Source organism: Homalodisca vitripennis, unplaced genomic scaffold (assembly GCF_021130785.1).
Source record: "Homalodisca vitripennis isolate AUS2020 unplaced genomic scaffold, UT_GWSS_2.1 ScUCBcl_5656;HRSCAF=12485, whole genome shotgun sequence".
Classification (NCBI taxonomy): Eukaryota; Metazoa; Arthropoda; class Insecta; order Hemiptera; family Cicadellidae; genus Homalodisca; species Homalodisca vitripennis.
In genome coordinates this window covers 17,437-37,390 of record NW_025781769.1, presented here as the reverse complement: position 1 = coordinate 37,390, position 19,954 = coordinate 17,437, and the positions used below count along the sequence as shown (strand labels likewise).

Here is a 19,954-nt window from a genome sequence, read left to right as displayed (position 1 = left end):
ATTTTATATTTATGATGGATTTAGTCTTTAAATCTGTCTCCTGTTTGAAAATCCCACACAAGGGATTACGTTCATAGTCTATAAATACTTCTGTGTATAACGCATAACTCTTCACGGCCTCGAGCATTTATGTCTCCTGACAATACATGAATTATGCATTAAATCTACCCAAGAGCCACTCATATACATAATGTATGTTTACTAATCCTCGCTCCAGTTTGCATGAGGCAGCTAACCTAACGTTAATTACCAAACTTACTGTAATCTTTATTTTGACTTTGAATGTAGATACATTTTTCTGCTAGTTGTGAAATACAAGGTAATACATAATTACTTGTTATACAGGACAATATCTGGCTGCCAGACTTCGTGGTCGGCCACGTGGATCTTCGAGATGCCGCCATAGTCACTCTGGTTCCACCTCAACTTCTCGTCCAACCATTGCTGCAATCAGAACGAAATACTTGACATAATCGTGTTTATATGATATGATATGATTATATATGTAGTATCATAACTAAAATACTGTACAGAAATTTCCATAATATTAAGCGTTTTAGATAAGCATTTGCCGTTTGTAAAATTATAAATCACAATCCAATGATAGAATAGAATTTGATACAATTTTGCCTGCATTTCCACAGGAAATGTAGTTTAACAGATTGAGAACTTTAATTCATTTGTGTTAAATAATGCAAGATGTAAACAGTTCAAGATATATTATAATCTAGGTAAAAAAATGGGCTACAAACTTTTAAGGAACCTTAGGAACCTTAAAACATAGGAACTTTAGGCTTTCTATCGCAATTCGCAAGAGGCACTTTCTATATCTAATATTCCTCTCTAGTGCAATCTTGATATGTGCTAGAAAATGAGGATAATTGTAATAAAATTATTTATATTATGAAAGCATAATTTTTTAGGATTGATTTGTAAAAATCCTAACGATAAGAAAATAATTGACTTCTTTGTAACTTATAGCAAATCTATCTTAGGCACATATTACAGGAATTATTATAGGTGAGCATATCATATAGCATTATGGATATCAGGGAATAGAAAAATCCATATGTTATGCTTTAAATTTGTAATTGTTAAAGAAACAAGCGTTTATTACACATTTGCCATCGTACAATAAAAAATAACAATAACATATGCATTTGAGATCTTCAATCTGATATTCGTCCTGGGTATGACGTTAAACTGCCTACCCCCACCAAACCATTTCCCTAACTCCTACCAAGTCCTCCCCCAGGGTCTTATTAGTAGCCATGTTCTGGGCATAACATTACACTGCCTACCCTGTGTCCCCTCTCTTCACACTAGGTTCTATTCTATGGTCTGCATTTCTTACTTCTTTGTGCAGCCCTCGTTTTTTCTTACCTCCTTCCTATCCACGTTCTATCTTCTTTTTCCATTTTTCTCCGTAGGGGAGCGCCCTGCCCGGACGCTTTAACATTGGCGACCTTTCGTACCCCTGAGCTGATGCCAGACTATTGTACGAACCTGGCACCTCACCCTATCTAACCGAAAAATTCCTAATCCTGCTCCGACTGGGTCGTGTTGTTGTTTACTGGGAGTGCCGGAACTGCTACACAGATCCACGAGCATGCCCGTGTTCGGGGTTGTGTAGTAGCAGAAGGCTGATGTGAGCTAGCTCTGCCGAGGCATAACAATATACATGAATCCTCGTGCCAGCCACTTCGGTCCCTGGTCAGGAAGTGAGTAATGGACAGATATGTCGGAGATTTCTTTTGCCAGGTGCGAGCCCGAGCCGTGCGTGAATTCCCGGCTCGGTTAAACGAGATAACACCGGGCCCCGGGGAACTGGGGTAGGACTGCCTGCCAAGCTACGGCTGACAGGTACCCTAGAGTATACCCGTTCCCGGTGTCTCGGCCTGCACCTTTACTCGCGATGCGCTGGTACACTACTATTATGGATGTAGGCAATGGACCCCAAACCTATGGGCAAAACGCACACCGAGTTATAATAAGAGAATCAATTAATGATTTAGATAAAAAACGTCCCCACACTTCAGAATCCGAAGAAATAAGTAAGCAGATAAGACTAAGTAATACAAGTAACACTAACAAACAATATCTTCCTACACCACTATTCCTTCACAAAAACGAGAGCGACAATCTGTCCAAAGTAAGTCCTTTTGTGATCAACAAGGCATTAGTCGGAGCAGGCGGTTCGCCGTCATCAGTCAGAAAACTTCGTAATGGAACTATCCTGGTTGACGCTCTACAAGCTCAGAAGTTCCTCTCCATGAAGACTTTTTTGATCAGGTAGAAATCACTGTACAGCCTCATGAATCCCTAAATTGCATTAATGGAATAGTTTTCAGTCGCGAGGTGCTGTGTTGCTCAGAAGCGGAACTGAAGGAAGAGTTAAAGGATTCTCTCGTCACTGATGTGGTGAGAATAACGAGGGTCGAGAATGGTGTGCCAACACCCACACCAGGTCACATTTTGACCTTCGCCCTCCCTCACCCACCAGCCACGATTAGAGCAGGATACCTTTCTCTTCAAGTTAAACCTTACTTCACAAATCCCCAAAGATATTTCAGATGCCAGCGTTTCGGACAAAACATGCACCGGCTTAGAGACATATAGCCGATGTGGTCAAAGTGGCCACAATGACAAAGATTGCATAAGCGGAGAACAGCACTCGGTGAACTGTAAGGGCAAGCACTCTTCAAGCTCTCGCAGTTGCAAGATTTATTTGGAGGAGAAAGAGATATTGAAGTTAGTTACATTAGAAAAACTGTCCTTTGTTGACGCCCGTAGGGAGTATAGGAGACGACTTGGACAAACTCCAAGAAAAGACATCTCCTACTCTCAGGCCGCTTCTGCTCCTCCATCCCATCCCGCACCGTGCTCCTCCTGCTCTGTTCTGGAGGGCATGATGCGAGAACTCACTCAACAGGTCGCTGCCTTGGTGCAGCAGTTGAGTGCCAAGGCATTGCCGCAAACAAAAGCGAGTAGTCATACGACTTCTGCCCCCGTAGCAAAAGGAACCCATTCCCAGGCCAGTTTATGTGTCTGAGGCACCCGCTAAAGGAAAAGGACGACCATCTAACCATTACAAAACGGTGGAGGAAAGGAAGTCTCTCCAAGAGAGACTTAAAACCCAAATCCGATCGAAAGCTCAGGCGAGATCAAAGGGAGGCATTGTTTCACCCAACTCTCTGCTCCTCTCAACCTTCCGTAGTTGATGAAGATGAAATGGGAGATGACCTTCTGCTTCGATCGGAATTTGAAACAACTCAAGGTACGTTTAAACTTAATAAAAATAAAAACAGACAGAAAATTACATATAGTTAAATAAAACATGAACGAATTTAAAATTATCCAATGGAATATTAATGATTATCGCGGAAATTTGGAAGGTGTAAAACATCTTTTAAAAACAAAAAAACCTCATGTAATTAGCATCCAAGAGACTAAACTCCACCCGGGATGCCAAACCCCCTTGAGGGGATTTGAAATCTTTCGTGAAGATTTCCCTCACGGCCTCACGGTGGGCATGCCTGTGGTGGCGTTGTTCTATTCGTGGTTGAATCCCTAAGTGCCTCTGAGGTGCTCCTCCACTCCAATTTCCAATGTGTTTGTGTGTCAATCCAAGTCCCGATTAAACTGTATATAATACCGTATACTTTTCACCAATCCCAGTCACCCTCTGTCAAGGTGATCTCGAGGCATTGATCGGCCATTTACCAAAGCATTTTCTTCTCCTAGGCGACTTCAATGCGCACCACAACAGTTGCGGGTCAGACCATTCCACACCAAGGGGAAACTTGGTCTTAAGAGTCCTCGGAGATCAAAATATCTTTGTCCTTAATGACGGATCCCCAACTTACCTGAGTCCTAGGACGGGAGGTCGGTCTGCTATAGAGTTATCTACATGCAGTCCAGAACTTGCTCATAGATTCGATTGGGAGGTCCTCTCCGATACATTCGGGAGTGATTACTTCCCAATTCAGATCAAAATACCTGATTCTTCGTTGAATATCACTAGAAGACCAAAATGGATCCTCGACAAAGGTGACTGGGATAAATTCCAAAAAGAATTTACATCACTAGATATAAATACTCCATTGGACATAAATACTGTAGTAGAACTTTTTACAAACTCTATAATAACTGCAGCTCAGGATAGCATTCCAAGGACATCACCCGAACCAAGAGGGAAAAATGTTCCTTGGTGGACAGAGGAGTGTTAGAGAGCATTGCGAGAGCGAAGACGCGCCCTGCGAAGATTCAAAAAACGCCCAACCCTAGAAAATCTTGAAAGCTACCGGTTCCATAGGGCAAAAAACGCGACGAGACTTCAGAAATTCCCGAAGAATCTCATGGCAAAATTTCGTGACCACAGTATCTCGAACAACTCCTAAGGCCGAAATATGGAGAAGGTTAAGGTCGGTGTGCGGCAAACCCCAACCTTTGCCAATTTTGGGACTCAAGTCGGGCGGAGACGTTGTGACTGATCCCCGGGATGTTGCCGACCTGTTGACCTCCTCCATATCGGAGGGTCTCAAAAAGTTCGTCTTACTGTCCTGAGTTTTTGAGATATAAGCAATATTCTGAAAAGACATACTACTCAACAATCCAAATCCATGTCCCTTAAATATAAGTTTTTCTATGCAGGAGTTGGACTCCGCACTGTCATGTACTTCCAACTCTGCTCCTGGTCCGGATGACGTGCACTATGCCATGCTTAGACATTTACCTTCAGAGGGTAACGGGGGCCCTCTTAGCGCTCTACAATAGAGTGTTTGAGGAACAAACTTTCCCACTAGCATGGCGTAAATCCCACGTCATCCCCTTATACAAACCGGTACAGGACAAACTATCTCCGTCTAGCTACCGGCCCATCTCGCTTACCAGCTGCCTTTCTAAGGTGTTGAGACGGATGGAAAATCGTAGGATAATCTGGTTCCTCGAAAAGAACAATCTCCTTTCGAGAGAGCAATGCGGCTTTCGCCAAGGATGATCGACGGTGGACCTCATGGTTTCCCTAGAGACAACCATACGTGACGCATTCCTTGAGCGAAAGCAAGTAGTCGCTGTCTTTTTTGACCTGAAAAGGGCATATGACACAGCGTGGCGGAGACACATCATTAACACTTTCCAGGCATGGGGAGTGAGTAGTTATATGCTGGCTTTCATTTAGGGGTTCATGTCTGACCGTACATTTCAGGTTAGACTAGGGACAAATCTATCAAGCACAACCAATCTGGAGAACGGGGTACCACAGGGAAGCGTTTTGAGCTGCACATTACTCGCCGTCGCCATAAACGGCATAACGGCTTGTGTTCGCCGTCCTGTGCGCTGTTCTTTTTTGTGGACGACTTCGCTGTTTACGTCTCTGCAAGAAGACTTGCTACGGTGGAGCGTTCCCATAAAGCGACTGGAGGAATGGAGTAGGCGGACGGGATTTTCGTTCTCTACTTCCAAACCCAATGTATAACATTCTTCAGACTAAGAAACTATTTAGAACCGTCACTTTCCTTGAACAGATCCCGAATAACATCAAGTCGGAATGTGAGATTCTTGGGTCTTACATTTGATTCCCGACTTACATGGATCCTTCAAGGCAAAATGTTTACGAAGGCTAAATATGCTTCGACTTCTTACTGAGACCAAGTTGGGCGCGGACAGGACATTTATGCTGCGTTTCTACAAATCATTTGTCCGTTCGTACCTTGACTATGGTTCTCAGGTTTATTCGTCTGCCCGGCCAAGCGCGTTAGGAATGCTTGACTCGATTCACCACTCTGCGATCAGGTAGGCTACTGGAGCTTTTCGTTCAAGCCCTACACCAAGCTTATTAGCGGAGGCTAGTGAACCATTGCTGGATTTGAGACGCAAGCAACTTACCATAAATTATTTTCACTCCTTTAGGCCAAGCCCGAAAATCCAGCATATGAACACGTATTTGAAAGTGACTTGTTCGACGTCTATGCTAATCGCCTTAACATTTCAGCTCCCTTTGGAGTAAGGGCTAAAGCGCTCCTCTCGGACCTTGGTATCGAGGAGTACCAAGTAAGTCAATGCTACCAGAGTGATATTCCTCCCTGGTTAGTATTAAGTCCCGAAGTTGTCCTGTCACTTCACAAGTACAAGAAAGAAAACACTTCCAATTTAGTGTTCACGCAGGCTTTCCGTGAACTCTTGAGTGCTCGGGCACCTTGCGATATAATTTACACTGATGGATCTAGGTCTGAGGATGGCACCGGATGTGCGTTCATAACGGCGAGTCGTGAGTATAGATTCTGTCTGCCCTCTGTAGCGTCAGTCTACACGGCAGAACTGACCGCCATTTTTAAAGCATTGAACATCGTCTGCCCCAGGACCAGAAGGCTGTTCATCTGCTCCGACTCGCTTACTAGTCTGCAAGCAATCAAGGACATGTATCCAAAACATGTCCTTGTGCGCGACATCCGATGTGCCATTCTTCAAGTCCAAAATATACTGGTTTTTCTGGTGTGGGTCCCGGTCACGCGGGAGTTCCCGGAAATGGGCTTGCCGACAGGGCTGCTGGGAGTGCTAATGAGCTACCTCCTTTTACTGCCATGGTGACAGGGTCAGACCTAAAGCCAGTGGTGAAGGAGAAGTTAAGACGAGTTTGGGGCGACTCTTGGTCTCGGACGGTGTGCAACAAGAGTCATAAAACACACAGTAGCTCCCTGGGGGACAGCCATCCGCGAGAACCGCAGAGAGGAAGTAGTGTTGTGTCGGTTGCGAATCGGTCACACGCTGCTGACTCACGGGTACCTCATGAGCCGCGGGGATCCCCCGGAGTGTGCGCGTTGTGGAGTGGCTCTGAGTGTCGAGCATATTTTGGTCGAATGCCGTGACTATGCAATGCTAAGACGATCTTGTCAGCTCCCAGCAAGTCTAATCGATCTGTTGGGGGATGATGAGTCAGTCATTGTAAAACTTTTTGAATTCTTAAAAAGAACGAGTCTTATCTCAAATATTTGATCTGAGCGAGTACCTGGTAAGTTATATAAACTTTTGTCCTTCTATTTATTTGTTATTAATAAAGGTGGGTCCCTTTACAACCTAACTTCACTAACTTACCTGGTTTTAGCATTAGATGTTTGCTATATTTATTATCGCTATTATTTATCTGACATATTTTAACTATTGGGCCCCTTTACAGCCTCTCGGCTATTTTTGTTATTTAGTTTTAGTCCTCTGTTCACTGCTGTTGTTTTTCTTATTGTCTTAATGTGATAATTTTCTGTGACACAGCGATCCGGTGTCTATTCCTTGCACTGATAACGTGACACCATATGTTAAAGTGTAGGTGTCCGTTAACCCTACGGACATTGATAACCTCCGTGTTTCATGCCCTTATAAATAATATAAAAAAGTCAATCTGATATTCGTCTAGAGAAATTTATCCACCTGAGAAAGAGATCATATTGTAAATTTTGAAACACAATGTTACGGTTTTTGTATCACTGGAGGAATGTTCTAAAACCGATGACGTATTCACAAAACTTTCACCTTAAAGAATAATTAAAAATTACTGTAATAGAAGTTATTGTGTAATTTATATTACTAGTAGTAAACAGCAACTTTGTAGTACATGCTACTATTATAGAGTTTTTACTTACAAGTTGGGTCCAGCCATTAATAATCATCATGGATTTGGCTTCATCCTGAAACAAATATTTTCAATTGAGGTAACTTATTTTACAGTTATCTTACAGTATTATAAAGATATGTATGATAAAACCTTCAGTAACAAATTAAAATCAGTTAAAAACTTCAACACACACACACACACACACACACACACACACAAATATTTGAATTTGACATATGAATATAATAATGAATGAATATATGTACGAGATGTATATATACATATATATATATATATTATATATATATATATATATATATATATATATATATATATATATACAGGGTGTCCAAAAAGTCCCGGGTCGGTTAAATATTTTTTAAAATATTTCAAATAGAGCTAAAAAACCTTACACAAAGTTACTGGACATACAAATCTATTTTATAACATATTCAGTGATCCGCTACTTCCTCAGGAGGGCGGCCCGCTATGAGTATGAAGAAAATCTTAAATGTAAGCATAGGTTGATATGCATATCAAATAAAAGGTCTGTATTAGTAGAGTACAGAGCCGCAAACCCGACATCAAACGGATAACCGAGTAAAAAATGACAGCCGTTCAAAGGTGGCTAGAGTTTGCAACTTAATAATTGTAAACAGTTTTGGGTTAGTAAAGTTAAAATCAAAAAGCTCATCAGTGTATTTTTTACATTAACCTAACAATGTTTTTGATAATTTAGTGAGCAATAAGGGACACTTAAAGTAGTCCCTTTTATTTTATACATTCTATGCAGATTTTTGAACGGAATATGACTTAGAGATAATAATTTTGTTTGTGTAAAACACCTTTTTGTCATCAATCATATTTTATATGGATACTTTAAAATATTTAAATCTTATCTTCAACGAATTTTCCATAACCCTGATTTCAAGAAGAGTCAAATTACTAATTTAAATTTCTTAATTACTTCTTGGCATTTTTTATTTCAACTTGTCACCAGGCAGCGCTGCAAAAGATATGTTTTCAAAGTTCCTGCACTTTATAAATTGCAATTACGAGACCGTTACGTATATTAATTAGCCAAACACTATTTGAAGCCGCTAAGTTATGATCTATATTTGTCTTTAAAATACATTTCTGGTTAAAGCTTCAGAGTTAGACCACTTAATAGTAAAGTACATGTACGTGTGCAGTAGCTATAAACATACACTCTTGAAAGATTTTCTTGATCGTGGCAACAAGGCAAACTCTACCTTGGCATAGGAAATATAATTCACGTGAGCCAAAAGTGCTCATGCACGGACAAAGCTTACGAAAAGCGTGCGAAACTGAGGGAAACAACTATTAATTTATAAGGAAAAGCGACATTATCACCGTTCTCCTATATGTCAAGTGCGAACCTTCCATAGTACACTCCAAATCACTTGACTAAAACTGTTCTTACCACTTCTATATGTAAGATGGTGACTTTGAAGGTGACCTCTGTGACGTTAGTGTGCTGCGCGGGTCGAGCGAACTTGTCGTACTTCAACAGCAGGTCATGTTTCAATTCATCCGTCCACGTAGCATTCCATAGAGGTGGCTTGCCCTTGGCTGGAACAGAATTCAAGTGTTTAGTTTTGTAGAACTTAAAGTACTCTAAAATAAGTATATCACGAAATGTAGGCCTGCCGCGCACACATGACCACGGCCGGGCGGGCACGGACACTACTGTACGGAGTTCACGAGTGGTGTAGTGAGGGACACGGTAGAGGGGGTAGATGAAATAATTAAGAATACAAAAATTAAAAATAAACTGCATAGAAAATATTGGAAGTCCAGAACTAATGGAGACTGGGAACTGTACAAAGAGGCACGAAATAAATTGAACCTGATGATATGGAAAGCAAAAAAGTCATATTTCACTGAAAAATTATCATCTTCAAGTAACCCAAAAGATTTCTGGACGTGCCTCAAGAAATGTAATGTAGTTGGAAATTCTACCAATAACTGTTTGCCTCATAATTTGAATATAAATGATATTAACAGATACTTTGTTGAGATGGGCAGTGCAAATGAGGTTAGCGAAGAAAAAGTAATTTATTTGAACTCGAACAAGTTAAATAATGATGCCGTTAATTTTAACTTCCATGCAGTCACTGACAAGGACGTGAAATCAGCAATGAATGAAATAAAAACCAGAGCAGCGGGCAGCGATGAAATTACTATTCAGATGATTAAAGCCGTGAGTCCATATGCACTAGGTGCCATCACACATTTGATAAATGAGTCCTTGTTTGAAGGCATGTTTCCATAAAGATGGAAAGAAAGTATAGTTCATCCCCTACCTAAGGTACCCACCCCTCATAGTGTTAATCAACTTAGGCCAATATCGATTTTACCAGCGATGTCTAAAATATTGGAGAAAATTGTTACTAAGCAATTGATGAAGCACATGGATGATAAGAACATTCTTCCTAAAACTCAATCTGGCTTCAGACATAATCATAGTACTTGCACTGCCCTGATGAACTTATTTTCAGATTTGATTGACTCTAAAGACAGTGGAAAATACAACTCTATTGTTATGTTGGAATATTCGCAGGCATTTGACTCAATTAGTCACAAAATGTTGTTGGCCAAGATGCACTATTACAGCTTTGGAGAAAACGCTATTGAGTGGGTGAAGTCTTATCTTGGAGGAAGAAGCCAGGTGACAAGGGTTGATGGCGAGACATCTGCCTTTCTAAGTAGGGAGCGAGGTGTGCTCAGGAAAGTTGTCTTGGTCCTGTACTGTTTAACCTGTACACCTCTGACTTCCCAAAGTGTATTAAACATTGTACGGCTCATATGTATGCTGATGACTGCCAGTTGCATTTGTCCTATGACCCTAGCTCAGTTCAGGTGGCTTTTGCCCATATAAACTCTGATCTTGAAAACATCAGTAAATGGTCTGTAGACAATGGGTTAAAGCTCAATGTTGGCAAGTGCACTGTCCTTCATACTATACAACACAACACAATACAGGCCTTGACAGACAGTGGTGTGGGGATTGCTCTTGATGGGGAGTTTTTGACCTTGAGTGACAGGGTGAAAACGCTCGGCATCATGCTTGATAGCGATTTAACATTCTCTGAACACGTCACTTATGTCATACAACGTGCACTTGGCAGATTAAGAGGTCTATACAGATTCAGATCTCTACTGCCGGAATTTGCGAAGCTTCAGCTTATGCATTCGATGGTTTTTTTCCGTCATTTATTACTGCTATCCAGCCTATGGTAACAGCATCTCGCGGGGGGACGTAAAACGTATTCAGAGACTTCAAAACTCTGCGGTGCGTTTCATTTTCAACTTGAAACGTTTTGATCACGTGTCCCCCTTTCGAGATGTTGCCAGCTTGCTACCAGAGGAGTCCGTCTGCAGGATGTTGACTTGCTCATTGGTCCACAAGGTCCTATCACACCAGGAACCGCAGTACCTGAGCGAGCGGTTGTTGTTCCGGGAGGGGGTCTCGCAACGCAGTACCCGCCATGTCTACCTTCTTGACTTTCGAAAAGTCAGGCATGAAGTCGGGAGGAAAAGTTTTTCGTATTTCGGCCCTAAATTGTACAATGACCTCCCCCGTAGCCTTAAGCAATACAGTTGCAATTCTTTTAAATTAAAACTTAAGGACTACATATGTGGTGATAAATAACATATTTAAGTTGTTAGTGTATAAGTTTTAGTATTTAGTATAATCCAATGTTGTTCCTTTTAGTTTTAATCACAAGTCTTTGTTATTTAGTATTTAAGGCCATTAAATGACTTGAGTTGTTCTGCAAAACAGTGTATGTACTGAGAAACGCTTGTAAATAAAGGCATTTTGATTGATTGATTGATTGATTCGAGCGAATTCCTCGAACTAGCCATTCCAAAAACATACAGTCATACTTTCTCCACCCCTCTAGCCCAGTATAAACTCATCCGCACTGTGTTTATTTGCCTTATTCAACTTAAACGTGCCATTTTAGTCGTTGTTAACAGTATAGTTAATCCTGTGCATTATTTAATTAGTACTCGTAATTTAGGGGTTAGCGAAATTTATTAATAATTATTGTACGTTGAACATATGTATATATATATACTATTTCACTTATTGAAATGAAAAAAAAAGATTATAAGGCTTCTATATATTTCGTGGGATTTAATACCCACATCTTCAGGAAGCATAATATAAATATGAAGAAAACAAGAAACAAGAAAAACAACAAATATAAAAAAAATGTAAAAACGCAACTAAAACATTCAAAAACCCAGCTGATATATCATTAATGGCACAGATGGAAATTTGGAAAAGTTAAATTTATCTTAAATTTAGACCATTTGGGTATTTTGATTTTAAAAGTAATTGATGTGCTTGTTCCAGATTTTTTAAATTTTAATCTATTTAAATTTTCTTCAGGACAAGGGGAGACCTTATTAATTCCTTTAAGGTTATACCATTCTTCAATTTTGTCTTTTTTGTGCTCAGCAGCATGTTTGGCCAATGGCTTCTCCTTGTCTTTATGGAAAATATCAAATTTGTGCCCTGTTATTCTGACTCTAAGGTGGTTAGATGTTTGTCCAATGTACTGTTTGTTACAAAATTTACAATTAATTTGGTAAATTACATTCTTAGAGTCACAGTTTATTTTGCCAATGATAGGATAAGTTAAACCTGTTACGTTACTTTTGAATTCCCTAGAGTTTTTCATAATTTAGCAAGAACCGCAACGTGGTTTTTTGCACCGTTCACATCCATTAGTAATATATATATATTATTTTGGATATAATATATATATATTATATTATTATAATATATATATATTATATATATATATATATATATATATATATATATATATATATATATATATATATATATATATATATGTCACACACCGGCAAGTGAGAGATCCGGGTTCGACTCCCGGCGGAGCAAGTACTTTTTGCGATTCAATGTTTATTGAAATTATATATATATATATATATATATATATATATATATATATATATATATATATAGAGAGAGAGAGATGTGTGTGTATTTAAATATATACTTATTATTTAACTAAATTTCCTATTTTATGGTAACAATTTCAGGGTGGCCGATCTTTTTCTATTTGTGTTTATTTTAATGCGTGTAGTTTAAAAGCATGAAATAAATAGATATCAAAAGTAACAGTAAAATTAATAATACTTAAAAATGTTAATGCAATCATATTAAAATAATTACCAACACTACAACTAAAATAGTACTAACTATTAATAAAACAATACTTTTCCAATATGGTTTATTTTTTCGAGGCCTGTAGAAACCAAAGTTTTCAACATCAGGTGAAAAAACCTGGTAAAAAATATGATATTTAAACAATGGGGTTGTATGCTCGTATTTTCCCTTGCGACATATCGTGCACAGAGCAAGGTTTTGTGCTTCAACAATAGGTTTTGTAATAATATCAAAAGTACTTCCCGAGTGGATAAGTCCATACTTTACTGTACATTCAAACCATAACGTGTAAAATACCTTGTATCCATTGAAGTAAAATATAAGAATAAGATCAAATTTATTTTCTGAAAGAAATATTTAAACAATATTGTGCACTATATTTTTTACAAAATTAGCAAATAAATAACTTAAAACTAATACTGTCTTACAAGTAAATTTACGAAATTAATATGTAAATTAAAATAAAATAAAAATTCACTTACATGTTTCTTCTAAAAAATAATAGGGTCTGAGAGGACAAAAGCTCGTTTTGAGGTTCCTTTTAAAATGAATTTAACTTTTAAGCGCTAAAGAGTAAGATATAATTTAACTGGGGAGCAGACCACTTTTAATATCCCTTTACCTTACTATGTTAACATAAGTACATGTTTCTCAAGAACTAATAAACATATTAATCTGAAATTTAGCAGACATTTAGAATACACCCTTAAACAAGTTGTGATATGTGGATTTTTTAAATATCTTGCTTATTTTTTGTAATATAAAGTTTGTTTATAAAGTTCAACAGTTAAAAAAAATACATAAAGATTAATATAAAAAAACTAATCAATATTTTTTTAAATCTACATATATACCAGGGTGTATAAACATGTATTCTAAATATTTGCCAAAATTTCAGACCTGTACCTTTAGTAGTCCTTGAGAAAAATTTACCTTAGTGATTAAAAATGCAACTTCCGGAAAACGAAGGATAAAGTTGTAGTAAGGTAAACATACTTTTTAATAATGTCCTGCAAAGTAGGATGGGTTATCTGGATCTTCATTCTGCTCAAATTCATCTTCTAGTCTCCTCCTTTGAAGGCTGGTTTTCTGTCTACATTTCCTGGATTGCCTTTTCCGCTTTCTTGACACGTCGGGAGTCCAATAGCTTCATCGCCGACACACAATTCTCCCCAGCAGACAGATGCATCAGTTTAAACACTAGACACTTGGTGACATTTCCCTTATTATAGCCAGCTATTGCATCGTAAACCCCCAACTGTAAGGTGCTTAATTTGATAAAAACCTTCTTAGGAAGGCGGCTCCATATGATGTTGTTTAGGGATTCGCTAACATTCTGCGTACCACCATGCGCACACTTTGCTAGCAAAACTGGATTTGATAGACCCCTGAAAATGGGTTTTATTTCACTCATAACAGCAGCAGGGAGATGGGTGTGTTCTGAATGTTTGTATTCTATTTATCCAGTTTCGCTTTTTGGTACTTACGTCATGTGTCACTGTCATCGGGGCATATGCTGTGTTCAGGGTTTTCATTTGTAGAGCCTAAGTGAAAATACTCCGCCCATATAGCTGATTTCATGGCTTGAACTCCTTTTCTAGCATTTCTTCTTATTACTAGGCCATAGTATATTTGCATCGTTTCTATGGCGTGCAAGTCTTCCTTGGCCTCCAACTCTCTTTCCATGAGAAAGAATCTTTTGGGGGTTTTTTTGTTTATAATTTCGAAGGCGTGAGCCTATTCGCTTTTGTACATGGCCCACGCATTCCATTTTTTCAATTTGGAAGTCTGGACCATATACCTGCTGGGCACAAACAGTATCATAGCCTTTACAATCCCCATCTCCCAAGTAGTGCTTGTATCGGATACTATAGTTTTCCTCGGATCTCTTGAAAATTTTGGTAACGCCTTCAACCTCCATCTCCCCACTGGTTCCTGAGTAGTTCGCAATGCAGATAGAGGTTAGCAGCTTTTCAAGTTTATTTTTAAATATACAGTACTTTGACATAATTTCAACATCGATGACCTGTCCTGTAGTGGTGCTTGTAGCAGTTACGACTCCGTTCAGACTTGAAAACCCCCGCCGCTGCCAGGTGCCATCGAAGGCGCATGCAATGTATCGTTTTTTATCATGTACTACTGCTCTTTCAACAGCCTCTTTAAAGGTCTCTACACACACCACCATTGTAAAAGTTAGCAGCATCTTGTTGTATTTGGAAAATTTGGAAGGTCTATGTAGGTTCATAACTCCAGCAAACATCTCACCCGTTTCTTGACCCACGCCAATGCTGCGAAGTGCATAAACGAATCGGATACTGACATCATACACTTTACTCACTTTTTCAGGTTGGTCTAACCTAACTGTACCTTGCTTACAATTCTTTTCACTGACAACCTTTTTACAGTTTTCATTGGTACACTCCAAACTTAGACTAAATGCTAGGCCTGTCCTTTTTGTAACCGAGAGGTTCAACGGACTAAAACAATGTCGAAAAACAGCTATTTCAGAAATTAGCCTTTCTACTACATTTAGGTCCAATATGTCATATTTCAAGGATTCAGTTTCAAAACTGTTTATATTCAGAATGACTAGAAAGTTTTTCTTGAGATTTGCTGACTGATGGAATATTGTCTTCATTTGCAGGGCCAGTATCAGGTTCTGAAGGAGTTAGGCCAAGGCTTGTCTCTGTGGTGCGACTTTTATTTTGCCATCCACAGACTTTTCTCTTTTTATATGCCGGTTTTGGTCGTGGCATTATAGTCTGTGATAATGAAAAGAACAACACAATAGAATCACGTTTCACAAAAGCACAACACTATTTCACTCAAACTCAGTATACAATAATAATAACTAAATTTAGAATAATTCAATATTGTAAACAAAGAATATAACCTTAGTAACCTGTGTTGATGAAAACAATCGAGAATTATTCATAACAACAGACAACTGAGACCAGTGCCTGGTTGATACTCTTCACCAAACATTATAAAACACTATATCAAATGCAGTTTCACAGCTGAGCTGATACATGCGTTCAAAAGTGATAGCAGACCTTTAAACAATAATTTTTTAACACGCAAATAAAAATTTTATCTCATAGTGTTATATAACATTGTAAAGAGAAATAAATGGACTATCCAAATATATATAAGACTAAAAATCGAAAAAAATTCAGTTTTTAGTGGTAGTGCTCCCTTAAACTTAAAACCCGCTTTTACTTAAAACTACAAAATAAATATAGAAACTAAATAATCGAAACCTGTGTCAAGAACTAAATAAAATTATTACAATTTTAAAACACAAATTTTTGAATTGCAATTTTATTAATCCCGTATTTTAATAATTGAATCAATGCATTCAAATTCGGTTAATCACACCTTAAATGTTTTTATGAAAAGGTATACACTTTTAAAATTTACAATGTTATCCGGAAGTTTATTTATTATGCACTTTTGGACCAAAAAGTCAAAAGATTTCGTGTAAAATGTAAAACTAGTGTTCTTTTAGGTACATTAACATGAAATAAATAATTCAATTTTAATACCTTGAGATAAACATATATTTTTAAAGAAGATGTTTTGTCCCAAAAAGGGTCGTGATTGCTCGTTCTTTATTTTCTCGCAATAATGTCCTTAAAATATCTTTTGACGTACATAATGAATTTAATGCAGTTCCAAATGCACCGCTCCAACAAAACATACCATATTCCCAATATGTTTTAAGTAAATAGTCAGTATAAGTCTCTAACAGAAGCCAAAAGTACAAGTATAAACAGGTATTTTAAAGTACCGTATAAAAAAACTTTATTTCCTCACTGTTGCAGTCATACAAACAGGAATGTGAGAGTGTCATACATGTGTCTTTACAAAATCTTAATTGCCGATAGTCTATTTTTTATATAAAAAAGAAGAGAATGGTATATTTTTGTATAATTAACAATTATTAAATCCGTATTAGGATATTATGAAGCTGCTATCATAGCACATTATCTATATATATAAATGCGAATGTTTGAAATTAAATGAAATGAAATGAAATATGCCTTTATTCAAGAGGCGGAGTTAGGCTTATTTAGCCCTCTCTACCACTCAACCTCACATAATATACAGATATATATATATATATATATATATATATATATATATATATATATATATATATATATATATATATATATATATATATACATATTTAAATTTAATGACCTTAAAACTATAACAAATTCCATTTTAAATTTAAATTTAACCAAAATATATACTACTATGTAATAATTAAAAATCAAATTTATCAGCTGAATATGTAGAAAATTTTCAAACAAAGATAAATTAAAACTTAAATTAACAATTTACTTTTTAAATAATTTCTTGTTACTGCTACATTCATTCTCTCAAACACACAGCCTGACCACAAGGACGCCACGAGCACCGCCATCCGCCCCCCCCCCGGAATGTTTGTTTGTATGTTCCGTTATAACTCTGGAACCAATGCACGAAACATCGTGAAATTTTGTACAGTGATTCTACACGTTCCTGGAAGTAACATAGGCATACTTTTAGAGATTTTAATAGTTTATTTCATTAATTTTTTAATAATAAATTGTTGTTGATGTTGGTGTGTTTTTATATTGGATCCGACAGACTGCGCTACGACACGTAATACAAAGCGAACTGATACTTAACAGCTGATAATACTCCTACTTTCAGCTGAAGTTCATCAGAGGCAGAAACATTAGTTTACATTTAAAATTTAAAACATTTTTATTGTAAATTGCTTGATCAGTAGTGTTTTTAAATTCAGATTGCATCAATGATCAATAAACTATTTAATTCAAAGAAAATACTATTAAACGCTATTATGTAAACAACCTCATTATACAAATCCGTGAATGTTTGCACATAAGTTAATCGAATTTGGTTACATCGAAGGTAAATGAAAAGAGCCTAAAGAAGACACTTTATGATCGAAACTTGGTTTCTTTGATACATTTTCTTGAAGGAACACTCCTAAAATAATACTGGAAATATCTTAGACAGAAAATTAATTTTAACAGACCGAATGTGATTCTTTATAACCTAATTAGTTTACCGAGATTCATCCGTATACAGTAACTGTTCTGAATAACTTATCAACACCTAGCAAAAACCACGAAAGATAGAGGCAGGAATATGATACATACCTTCATAATGCGCCCAAGAGGCTCACGAAGGAACGAATGTCAATTATCTCAGCAATGTTTTAGAATGTGATAGAAAAAGAATAAGTGAATATAGTGTACTGTTTTCAACGGGAAATTGCGTGCGAAGCCGCGGGAAACTGCTAGTTGAATTCATAAGTACAAGGAAACCCCAAGGACATTAATTTCAGTTGAATTAACTCATGTTAAAAGAGAGTTGCATTTTCGAAATAATATGACCTGATGAATTATGAAGTACAAAACAAAATTAAATATCCAAAGTACAGTAACTTTGACACATTTTAAATAGTTTTATGTAGGTTGAAGTGTTAAGTTAGCCATATACTATTTAATCAGACCTGTGAGATTACTAAACGTAATATTATAGAAGATAAGAACACAGGAAGTTAGCAATCATATATATTACACTAAAACTTAACAAATTAAAAAGTAACTTAAAAGCAAGGTTTAATTTCTGAAGCAACTTAATTAATTTTAGACGTAAGATATTTGAATTAGGAAAATGTGTGAGAGTTTCAACAACAAAAGAGTAGTGAAGAATGATTAAAACGGGGTTAATTTATCTTGATTGGCGTACACAACAATACTACTTAGTCTGGTTCTTGTTCTTAGTCTGAAATTGTTTGACAAATGGATGGTGGATTATTTAGTTTGTGTGTTACCCACCAACAATGGTAACTATTCCAAGTTGAGTGCACTTTACTCATTAAACAATGATGTAATATTCAATGGAAATGGATATTAAGGTCGACGTCAACTTTCAGAAGAACGATTCAAGTTTAACTCAACTTTTAACGGGACTTTCTCGCTTAAAGAGAACCATTTTCGTGATTGAATCCGTCCATTAGCAGCTCTTGTTTCACTGAGAAACTTGGACACGATTTCAGTGACTTCTTGCCCTTTAGTAAGCTACTTTAAAATTTGTGCGATTTTGTCACGCCACGGTTGGTTTATAAAAGAATATCTGCAATTGTAAAGTATAATGTGTTTCGTAATCTATGATGACCCACTCATATAAACGAATTTGTACACCAGGTGTAATCACTGAACACGGTAACTCATTAGGAGATTTGCACAGTTCAATCTTTTGTATAATGTTGTACGAAATCAAATTGTGTATAACAATCCCGTGTTATATTATGCTTAAAGTTGAGCATTTAGCATTTAGAGCATTTTCTGTTTTTAAAATTGTATTACTGTCAATGAGCGATTTCAAAGGATAACGGTTTACGGTCATTTACAATTCTTAATGTTAAAATTACAACATACGTTTTGGCTATTGTAATCCACCCTGTTAAGAATGCTATATTAACTGGTTAGTAATTGTTAAACTTTAAATTGATAAAATTATGAACATACGGGGGTTTAAGATATTGCGTGGATCTGTAGGAATCTGTGTGTGGTTGAGTGTTCAGTCATAATTTTAACAGTGCGTTGATACAAATACAGGTGTAATTTTAAGCTAGTAAGTTGTCACATTGCATGCATCTGAGAATGTATGGTCTACTAGTTATACCAGACCGTAAGTCTGGCTGCAATATTTATTTTGAAATTTGAACTCCACATTATTGAACTAATGTATGATTTTTTTAAGATCAAAATAAATTTTAATTGGTCGAGGCGTGAGTTCACTATGTGCTAACATAAAGCCTATCCAAAACCATATTTGCGTGCCTAGACGCTGAGTAATTTTAGGTAGGATGCAAAATATACATTAGATACATAAAACATACAAGAGAAGATATAGTAAACAGTAAAAAGACTATACCAAAATTAAACATGTAGGAAAATAAATGGAACTGCAAACAGTATGCACAACAAACTGCACTCATTAATCGATTCTTACTATTTAAATATGTTACTGATGTACTTGAATGTCCTGGAGAAACAGATAACTGGTTTAACCCCTAAAACATAATGATA

General features: G+C 37.1%; 1 protein-coding gene across 1 annotated transcript in view; it reads right to left on the bottom strand.

The window, feature by feature from the left end:
* LOC124373469 (neuronal acetylcholine receptor subunit alpha-2-like) overlaps positions 1-19,954 on the bottom strand; it is a 34,355-nt gene that overhangs the window by 7,020 nt on the left and 7,381 nt on the right. Inside the window, exons 2-4 of the mRNA XM_046831842.1 lie at positions 9,051-9,199; positions 7,635-7,679; positions 335-444 (exon numbers count right to left, since the gene is read on the bottom strand). Coding sequence (XP_046687798.1) covers positions 335-444; positions 7,635-7,679; positions 9,051-9,199 — 304 coding nt within the window. The remainder of the gene's footprint in view (positions 1-334; positions 445-7,634; positions 7,680-9,050; positions 9,200-19,954) is intronic.